Source organism: Trematomus bernacchii, unplaced genomic scaffold (assembly GCF_902827165.1).
Source record: "Trematomus bernacchii unplaced genomic scaffold, fTreBer1.1, whole genome shotgun sequence".
In the NCBI taxonomy this organism is placed as follows: Eukaryota; Metazoa; Chordata; class Actinopteri; order Perciformes; family Nototheniidae; genus Trematomus; species Trematomus bernacchii.
Window position 1 is genome coordinate 386,116 of NW_022987778.1, and position 11,412 is coordinate 397,527.

General features: G+C 43.7%; 1 protein-coding gene across 1 annotated transcript; it reads left to right on the top strand.

Annotated features, from left to right (window-relative positions):
• Positions 1-1,486: 1,486 nt before the first annotated feature.
• On the top strand, positions 1,487-6,300 carry dusp6 (dual specificity phosphatase 6). Its single transcript, XM_034149132.1, has 3 exons — positions 1,487-2,439; positions 2,847-3,281; positions 4,672-6,300. Exons 1-3 carry the CDS (start codon positions 2,037-2,039, stop codon positions 4,983-4,985), a joined length of 1,152 nt encoding a protein of 383 aa, XP_034005023.1. The 5' UTR covers positions 1,487-2,036; the 3' UTR covers positions 4,986-6,300.
• The last annotated feature ends 5,112 nt before the right edge of the window (positions 6,301-11,412 follow it).

Sequence of the window (11,412 nt, forward strand, 5' to 3'; positions counted from 1 at the left end):
TTGAGACGCTATAAATACCTTTAGGCGTTTACATAATATTCATATCGCTTTAAGTGATTTCACAGACTTCTTTTTATTTATCATTTCAAAATGGGCCTCCGTTGGCTTTTTTCGAATAGTTCTTATGATGTAAATAAGCATGCTAGCGTATAACACAGATTGAGTGTTTGTACTGAAATATACAAATGCAGTATCTCAAAAACAACAACTCAGTTGTCTCTGAGGAAGGCACTAGTTGTTATTTGGCTCACCTCTGACCTTTCAGGAGAACTATGTCATCAACAATGACACAGCAGAGGCTTTAAACTGATCTTTGTATACAAATATGAAGGTTTTCTTCATGCAGTGTCTTTTGCAATAAGGAATAAGTCAGAACATTGTTTGGCAAGATACTTGTTTTTATTGTCATATGTGAAACATCCAAGTTACATAACATTTTGATCATTGAGCAACAAAAAGAAAGTATAGTTTTTTCTGTACCTGCTTATAAGGCACCTCAAAAACAGGTTAGAAATATCCAATATAGATCAAATGTACTCTCATAAGTCTGAATACATTGCACTGGGAGCTGTTTAGTGATACAAAGGCTCTCAACTTGGACTACTTGAAAGTTTAGACTCACTGAAAAATAGAAAGCTATTAGTACAGGCTTGTATTATTATTGCTCAATACCTCATACTCTTATGTGATATTTTACCCCCAAAACAGGTTTTAAATGTCTATAGATCAGATATTTACTCTCATGTCAGCTTAAATGCATTGCATTGCCAAATGTAAACAATATATCAACTTTAACTTTCCTACATTTCAGACTATTTGAATAAAGTACATTATTTTACACTTATAATATCTTGCACTTTTATGTGATATTTTAACTCAAAAACAGGTTTAAAAAATCTATACTAAATCCAATATTTACTCTTGTGTCAGCTTAATGCATTACACTGTGTTAAGTGTAACAACATATCTCAACTTGAACTTTCTAAAGCCTTACTGACTAATGTAAAGTACATTATTATTGGCTTGTATTCATATTGCTCAATACCTCACACTCTTATGTGATATTTTACCCCCAAAACAGGTTTTAAATATCTATACTAGATCAGATATTTACTCTCTGTTCCAGATTGAATGCATTACATTGTGTTAAGTGTAACAAAATATCTCTTGAGCTTACTGAGTAATGTAAAGTACATTATTATAGGCTTATACCCGATACCTTGCACCCTTATGTGATCCCCCCCTCCCTCTCTTTCTGAGTAAACCCCCCTCTCCCCCCTCCCTTCCTTCCTCCTCCCTGCAGTTCTTCTGTTTGTTTGCACTCACTTGATCCGGAGCGGAAATTCCTCTCCGTTTTGTGAATGACAAACTCATTAACAATTCATCAACACGGGGCCGCTCCATCCGGCCCCCGTTTCCAAGGAGACCGCCACTGAGGCTCCTCTGATTGGCTGCCTGGGATAATGTATCCAATGAAACGCCTCCAGTTTGAAGCCATTCAGCAGAGCTCGCACAGAGACTGCAGAGCTGCACCAGAGCGCACAGAAGGGCAGAAGGGAGATCCACAGCCGCGAAGAGACGCACACAACCCCGCATGGTTTACTCCCAGAGACACCAGCAGCTACCGTGTGTTTATACTGTGGAGACACAAGAAGGAACACAGTGTTGGAAAAGTGCTTGGAGCCGTGGAGTTATATAAGGAAGCCTCCGCGTCGACGCAGTGCCCGGGTGACTCATTGATAAATAACACGGGCTTTCTCCGAGCAGATGCATGAATGACCGCCAGTGAACGCAACCCAGGAAATCTGTGAAGGAGACTTTTCAGATCCGTTTACAGGACATTTGGATCCAGATCGTGTTGGTGCTCTTTTGCATTTTAGCACATTTTTGTATTCCTGAGGGCCTTGCAAGCAGAGGACTGAAAACAGAAATCCCAGGCAGTGTTACTGTGTTGCTTCTTTACGCAGTAGACAGGACACTCTACTCTCCAAACGCTCCTCGCTTCTCCACATCGTTCTTTCCACTCCTGCTTATAAATGCTTGACAGGCTCAAGCCCGCCATCCAGATCGAGTCGGTAATGGCGATCAGCAAGACGGTGGGGTGGCTCCGGGAGCAGCTGGAGACGCGCAGGGACGGCCTGCTTGTGATGGACTGCCGGGCCCAGGAGCTCTACGAGTCCTCGCATGTAGACTCCTCCATCAACGTGGCCATACCGAGCCTGATGCTCCGCAGGCTGAAGAAGGGAAACCTGCCCGTGAGGTCGCTGCTCTCCAACGGGGAGGACCGGGAGAAGTTCGTGCGTCGGTGCAAGACGGACACCATCGTGCTGTACGACGAGTACAGCCGGGAGTGGAACGAGAACGTGGACGGGGGATCCGTGCTCGGTTTACTGCTGAGGAGAATGAAGGACGAAGGCTACAAGGCCTATTATCTGGAGGGTGAGTGCGGTTCATTCACACTTTAGAGCCGAGCAGCTGCTCATTCACAGCCGGGGAGAAATGCGCAGAGGCGGAAGCATGTGGAGATTTGAGTGGCACCGTGACTTCTTTACAGCTTAGAAATAGCCAAACAAAATTAATGTGCAAATCAGTGATCAAAGCAAACCGTTTGCAGGCATTTCTTTTTTTGTATTTAACGAATACGAATCAGAATACATGTATTCGTCACACAGAGGGGAACTGTACATTGTTACAGCAAGTAAAGAGCCAACAATGCATGCATACAAAATATTGATAGAAGTAGAAATGACATGCAGCTAAATTGGTCGATAAATCCTGTTTTGCAATCCAACAGAAATGCACACTTCATGGCCTTGTTTTTAAAATGCATTTCTCTTTCTTTTCAGGTGGTTTCAGTAAATTCCAGGCAGAGTATCCCACTCTGTGCGAGACTAACCTGGACGGCTCCTGCAACACCAGCTCCCCCACCGCGCAGGTGCTGGGCCTCGGCGGGCTGCGGATCAGCTCCGACTCCTCGGACATCGAGTCTGACATCGACCGGGACCCGAGCAGCGCCACGGACTCCGACGGCAGCCCGCTGTCCAACCCGCAGCCCTGCTTCCCGGTGGAGATCCTGCCGCACCTGTACCTGGGCTGCGCCAAGGACTCCACCAACCTGGACGTGCTGGAGGAGTACGGCATCAAGTACATCCTGAACGTGACCCCCAACCTGCCCAACCTCTTCGAGAACGCAGGGGAGTTTAAGTACAAGCAGATCCCCATCTCGGATCACTGGAGCCAGAATCTCTCCCAGTTCTTCCCGGAGGCCATCAGCTTCATTGGTGAGTAATCCTGCAGATCTTAGAAACACACTGCAGCTGCTGTTGCTGCAAACTGTTAGCCTTAACCCAAGGCCTCTGGGTTGTTTACATGCTTAGGGGGGCAAATAATGTTTATTGTTCTTGTTGATTTAACTGTTTAAATTAATAAAATGTCAGAAAAGATTCAAACATGTCCAAGGTGGAACTTCAAACTTCCTGTTTTGTCTCAGAAAGTCAAATGTATGAGTTAACAATGACCCCAAAAAGCAGCACATGTTTTCCGAAGCAGGATCCAACTTGCCATGTGATTATTCACTTAATCATTTAATCACTATTTACTTAAGTCCCCACTTGAGGACCAGATGTGATTTGTTTTCTTTGCACGCTGACAAACTTAAAGGGCAGATGGAGATAGTCACGGACATAATCTTATTAACGGAATATGTGTTATCTCTGCCAGGAAGTTCTCAGGTTCTTATTGTGCTGTTGAGATTAGATGAGGTGTCCCTGGCTGTGATCCTATCAGTCCATCAAGCGGGGACGCGCAGAGCTGCAGATTAAGGCCATTGTGAGGAGGCAGAGGAACACAAGCCTGCCTCTAATGGTGCACAGGCTGAAATGCACTGTGTACAAATGATTTGACTTCAATCGAAGACATCCTGGCCTATCTCTTGTTCTGGGGCTTGTGTAATTGCAGCACAAAGGGCAACGTTGAAACAGGAGAATGGGCAGAGTGAACAAGGGGAGGGCGGTAATTTGAGCGCAGCAGGAAGGAAGTGGCATTGAAAGTAATCTAGGACATGGCATTGCCCCCCCCTCTCCCTCCTTTCTCCCCTCCACATTACAAAAGGAGCCATTTACAGGCGCTGTTGACATCCTGTTCGCCTTGACAGGGTGCCCTCATGACTCCTACGTTTACACGCCCAAATGGCACCATTGTCGGAGTAACCCTGGCGAGCGGAAGAATGGTTTAATAGACCGTAATAGTCCATTTCCCAACCAGCTACTCTAGGCCAAAGACTAAAGAATGTCGGCTCTGTTTATGTGAGCTACTGCCGCAGACCCTGTTTGTTGACGGACATGCTTGGGAGATAATAACTTCTGCTGCTCTCCCTCCGAGGACCAGTTTCAGATTGCAACACAGCTTGACTTAAATGTCACAGATGTTTATCACAGGTTTTGTTCTGTCTGTGTAGAAAGGAGCTGCATTGTGTCCTCTTGTAGGAGGACTAATGTGGTTAAAATATCAGTGAAGTGCCACTTAAACAGGCAAAACTAGGAAAAGACAGATGGACTTTTCTGACATTTTATTGACTTTTCAAAGCTGGAAAGAAAATGTGCTTGTTGCTGTCCCGTTGTCTTAGTTCTTGATCAAGTTTCTAACCTTTCCCTTCTTTTCTTTTTCTAATAGATGAAGCTCGAGGTCAGAAATGTGGCGTCCTGGTCCACTGCCTGGCCGGCATCAGTCGCTCCGTCACGGTAACGGTTGCCTACCTGATGCAGAAGCTCAACCTGTCCATGAACGACGCCTACGACATCGTCAAGATGAAGAAGTCCAACATCTCCCCCAACTTTAACTTCATGGGCCAGCTCCTGGACTTTGAGCGCACGTTGGGCCTGAAGAGCCCGTGTGATAACCGCATTGCGCCGCCGACACAGCAGCTTTACTTCACCACCCCGACAAACCACAACGTCTTCCAGCTGGACCCCCTGGAGTCCACGTGAGGTCTGACGTCAACTCCCTTCTTCCTGCTGGAGGTTTTGTCAGCCTCCTGTTGAAAAAGCTGCAAAAAGTTTCTCTCTTTTCCGCCGTCTGCCATGGCACTGGGCTCTTGATCTTCTTGATCCGGCTCGTTTGAGGCGTGCTTACTGGAGGGCCAAAGCGTTCTGGCCAAGACGCCGCTGCTGTTGACTAAATGAGGAGAGACACTTAAAGAGACAGTGGAGAGATTCACTTAAAGGGTGCAGAAACTTTCTTCAATCTTTTATCACTGTTGGACTTTGTCATTTTGTCTGAAGAAAAGTGATTTGCTTCAAAGCTCCTGGGCTGGTGTGCCAAAGAGACATGATTGTTCAAACTGGACACATCTAAAAAACTTTTTTATGTTTGTTTCGGGGTCCAGCACTGGGTTCCCCGAGACGTCAGTGTGTCTCCTTTGTCTTCTGTGAAGACTTGCCTGTGTGGGGCGAAGCACCCTAGCTTTAGATGGCACAATATATACCGGACTCGATTTTGCATTTGTGGAGTCTTTTCAAACATTTATACATCGTGTATATATCTTAATATAAATGACAATACAGTACAAACCTTGCTCTAGTATATACCCTTTGCAACAAGTGGGTACTTAAGATTCTCCTACGTTTCATATTCTACTTTTATGTAAGCAAACAAACTGCATATTGATCAGTATGTTTAAGTTGATTATGCCAAAAATCAAGTCGGCTTTCCATGAATTCTGCAAAAATGTGTACATGTGTAATATATTTGATAATCGCTTTACGTGTGAATTCAGCCGTCAAGGCCTTGTTTTTGCACCCACCCTCTCACAAATCAAAGTCACCTTGGTTGTTTGCCTTACTTCTGTGCCCAGAAAGTCTTTCTTTTACATGAACCTTCAGAGATATTCACAAGTACCCTACAGTATCCTAGAGATTTTATAAGTCTACACAAAATGTCAACCAAACCCGGAGCAATCCATAGATACTATCCAAATGTTGGAGTCAGAATATCCAACGTGTTGATCTCTGAAGGTTAATGTGAGCAATCCTGCTCTGTGCACAAGGGGTAAAAGTCTCTGACATGTGGACAAAGTTAGGAGGCTTTGCTCACCTCGCCTCTTCAGGGAAAACTCTGCCAAATGCAGTTTGTATTTGTCAAGATGAAAAGAAAAAGAATCCAGAGCTTTGGAGAGCTTACAGAGAAGGCCATTTCTCAGAGGAAGCCATCTTGCTCCCCTCTGCCAACCCCCTCCGCTTTCCTCTCTTACGAATGTAAAGAAAATATAAGTTATTAATAAATTGCTATTTTGTCTACACTTTACGCTTTCTATGCCTGTTTTTTCATTCATATACTCGCTGGTGTTTGGTGTGTTTCCACAGTGACACGTTTATGTAAGTGTCTCTTCACCCGCTGCATGGCTGGGTGTTAACCAGCAGGCCGAGTCATGACAGCGAAAAACAGTCGCCATGAATCACGAGGCTGTTCACCAAGCTCTCGCTATTTATTAACTTCAGCACTCGACACATCTCTCACTTCAATTTCCAGTTCACAATTAGCATATCCTGTCACACGAAGCTTATGTAACAAAGCCCCATGCACACTCTGTTCTCTGCGTCAATCATTCACAAACTGCAAAAGGCCGCCCAACAGGTACAAAGTGATTCCAGTCCCGCAGTAAACAACCAGACTGGTTTTTCCAGGTGCTGCGAGGGCGCCGGGTTCACAGAAAACATTCCCTCTGGCACTTCCGGAAGGCCGGGCCTCTGCATTCATGCTTCAAAGGGAGCTGAGAGCACCTATATATGATGTTATTTGATAGCAAGAGCAGTGGCATGACCCGGAGGCTCAGGAGAAGATGATCCTCACTGCAGGAGAGGGAGGAGGAGTACTGATCTCACGCAAGCCTCAACTGGATCCACAGCTCAGCACTAACACATACTGATTTACACTAGTGTGTGTGTGTGTGTGTGTGTGTGTGGTCATTCTCTGGGGTCTGGGCTAAGGGAGAAGCAAAGCATTGATAAGCATACATCAAAGTTAATAGATAAATGGACGGTGAGTGATTATGAAAGGGGACTTTTTTGAAAAATGAACCCCATGCAGCACTTTTTGTCTGCTAATTCTTTAATGCGTGCAACATATATGTACCCACTCATGTATGTGAGGGAACAGAAACAGAAAACTGAACAGAACAGTGATGATGTAGTGACGGTTAAGGGTATTTTTTTTTAAATATATATTATTTCCCAAATAATAACTTATTACTTTATAGGACAGAATAAGTACAAAACAAGTATAAAATAAAAAAAATAATGATAAGAATACAAATTATACAAATGTAAATAGGTATACTGGTATATAAACATACACAAATGCATGAATACACAAAAACATACATACAAATAAGCTTCGTGATAATATTTAACACAGCCCAAAATAAGCTGAAATTACAATAATATTTATAATATGTTCATAAGGTTTATGTTATTATGAAAATGTAAGGGCCGTATAGGGTCTGATAAAAGTACTTGGCCAACAATACTTCACTAATATCAATCAAGTGTATCATGCTTCTCAAAATAGAGAAAATATATAACAATATATATACATTTTTGGAGATAAAATAATATTCAATACAGTAGGTAAGCTAAGGTTATTGACACAAACTGATAAATCTCACAATAAATCAATTACATTATTTATTAAAAACAGGTGATGGATAAAGAAATGACAGGACAAAATAAGTATCTTTGTTGAGGTTTAAACTGGAAATACAATCCTGAACAAAGCAAGCGAATCATTGGCCGTGTAACAAAGGCCTGAACCTGCACACTCATGTCCTGACGTAACTGATTTATAAAAAGACTCCTACACCCAGTAGGTGCCAGCCATAGACTGCCAGCGCACTCCCCTTTGCCCACTTTCCAGTTAAGGTGATATTTTCCGTTTCCTGGGTAATCATTTCATAATAATATGACTCCTAGAACCCAACTGTAACAGCAGAGTACACACAGTAATACAAAAACGGTCTTAATCACTAAAGTTTTGTATGAATCTCGTAACTTGCCGTTTAACCTACAACAATTTGCATAACCAAGTGAAGAAATACAGGAAAGGAGACAGAATATTTTGCAATTTTTTCCGTGACCAACTGGCAGTGGTGCCCTTTTGAAAAGGTTGCAATTCAATGTCTTGCTCAAGGACACTGTGACAGATATGGAGTGAGAGGCGGCTGCAGGCCTACAGGTCTCCATCCGGATGTCGTCCATCAGCAGAGACGGCAAAAGTACACACATGCTTTACTCAAGTACAAGTACAGATACTCGTGTTTAAAAATACTCTGGTAAAAGTAGAAGTACTGACTAAACTTCTTTACTCAAGTAAAAGTAAAGAGGGCTTTGAAATGTACTTAAGTAAAAAGTACCCATAACTAGCAGCTGTTTTAAAGAGTACCTGACCTCCCTTTATATTAATAGAACAATAATGTCATTGTTAGCTAATGAATGTTTCCATGCTGAACAACGGCAACATGACAACGTTTTCATTGGTCCCTCTTCTTTAGAGAAGACCAGGAAATGATGGATACACGGATCGTGTTCAAATCAATAGGCACGCAATGACTCTAAATAATAATGATCACGCCACCAAACACACATTCAAACTAAAGGAACCAGCCTGTTTGGAAAATGTAAGAAGTAGAAAGTACAGGTATTTGTGTTCAAAATGTAAGAAGTAAAAGTAAAAAGTTGTCAGAAAAATAAGAAGTGGAGTAAAGTACTGATACCAGAAAGATGTACTTCAGTACAGTAACGAAGTATTTGTACTCCACTACTTCCCACCTCTGTCCATCAAGCCCAAACCCAACTTTAGGAAGCTCTTGTTCTTATTATGGTCCGCTGTGATGTCATGGCAGGATGGGGATTGACAGATCGGGGGGGAGTGGGGGGGCGGGGGGGGGGTATGCGTGGCATGGGGCTCTCATGGCTGTTCTTCCTGTCTGCAGCTTGGCCTTTAGTGGTTTTAAAGCCTAGGATTAAAGGGCACAGGAAACTACCGGCGCTAATATTAGACAGGCATGTAGATGGGCTTGGCAGACCCCATCAGCACCTTCACAGAGCGCCATACAGGGATCTGGAAACATGTCGGGTCATAGTGAGGGCTGTCAGGGGGCCGGCATGTGGACATGTGCTCAGAGGACTGATAGGAGGGGGTTTGATGTTTAGTAGTGAGGAGATAAGCAGGCGTTAAGACAAGTATTAGCCTTAAACAAATTGTTCTGCATTGGGTTGCTACAGGTATACGTGAGGAGAGTAATAACATTTTTTAAGAGCTTATTAGAGTCCAAAACTTGGTTTATTAACATATAAGAGGTCTGACATCCCTGGAATTTAGCTTTTTTTTTTTTTTTTTTTAATGAATGTGGAAGCTTCCATACAAATGGAGATTCACACTGCAATGAAGACCAGGCAAAATTAACCCTGACCCAAACTTTTAGACTGCCATCTGTGAAGTGAGCCTAATGTCATGAATGAAGCTGTCTAACACTATTAAAGTTCTGCAGTCAAAGATGGCTAAAGAAAACATGAACCCTTAACGTCCTTGCTGTTTGGCTCTTAGAGGAATGAATACAAAACAGTCCGGATTTTTAAAGCCAAGAAAAGACGTGACATACTAATGACAACTGGAAATGTATGCTCAAAGGATTACTAACTAGTGATCAGTTCCTCTTTGTAGTTAAAACATTATGGCTGTAACATCTATAGAACTTTTTTTTACAGTCTAGATAAAACAGCTAATTACAACTAAGATCCAGATAACAGCTCGACTGTTACTTTGGCTCAGGAACCGTTTTTTTTTAGCACGACTCCAGGTGCTTGATTATAACACCGCCCTTCAGTGTGTGCAGCCATGTTGCCAGTGTGTGGGACGTGGCGAGCAGAGGCCACAAAGTTACTTTAGAAAGTCTTAACTCAGAACCTGGACAAGTAATTGTTCAATCGCTGGCACTGATCACAGACCCAATACAACTATGGCTGTGTTTCTATTGCAGTAAAGAGGTTCTTTATGCTTTTGGGGGTTTCCCAAAGTGTGTTATATATGTTTGTGTGCATGTTAATGGTCTGCAGAGGCTAACATCCCAAAGTCTCTCTCCCCCCCCTGCCTGAAAGCCTCCATTTGACTCCCTTGTTTAATTCTGGCACATAATGGCATCACAATGTAACACTCATGCTTCTATTGGCTAGCGCTCCAACACATTGTACATGATAGGCTAAGGTTCGGGATATCTCTAAGCGGTTGACCAATCACAACAGAGCTGGCCAGCTAGCCAATCAGAGCAGACTGGGCTCTGGTTTCAGACAGAGGGTGAAAAGAGGTGCTGCAGCACAGGCAGTATGAGAAAAATAAAGAGCTTTTTGAACATTAAAGCATGGAGACATGTCCCAGTAGAGACACTACATGCTAATGTCCTCTTTAATGCTTCGGACCACTGCTTAACACGTGTGGCAAGTGTTGAAAACGCCACATCCGCCCTATGATTGAGTACGGACATAACATCCATCTCGGCGAGGAGCGGCTGCCCCAGTTCCCACCGGCTTTTTGGCCCCGGAAAATAAAGCCAAGAGGTTGCGGGGCTAAACTTGGCGCGCCTGCTAATCCTCTGCTAACGGTTCCTGTCCCTCTTACCCTGGAGCGACAGCGTGTTGACAGCAGCCTGAACCCCCCCACCCACCTGTCTCATGTCACCCCCCACCCACCCACATCCACTCCAGCAATTTCCTGTTGCCCTCGAAGATCGTGTTACAAGTTCCAAAATTGCAAATGCAGACACACACACACACACACTCTCAAACACTCTCACACACAAACACACTCTTGCATTCCAGCCATGCTATCATTTTCACTGCCAATCCTCACAATCTCATCACTTACACATCACACTTTCAAACTCTTACTCTCTACATCTCTTTCACTCTGACACACACACACACACACACACACACACACACACACACACACACACACACACACACACCACACACACACACACACACACACACACACACACACACACACACACACACACACACACACACACACACACACACACACACAGATGCACTCTCTAACCAGATTATTAATCCCGCTGCACTCAGGGAACAGGCTGTGACTGAAACATCGTAGGTAGCAACAGATGGACAAGCTCCTAAAAAACAACAAAAACCTGAAACACTTCCGATTGAGACACACACACACACACACACCCACACACACACACACACACACACACACACACACACACACACGCACACACACACACACAAACACACACACACATTTAAATGCAGGCATATTTTCACATGTGTGTGTGTGTGTGTGTGTGTGTGTGTGTGTGTGTGTGTGTGTGTTGTGTGTGTGTGTGTGTGTGTGTGT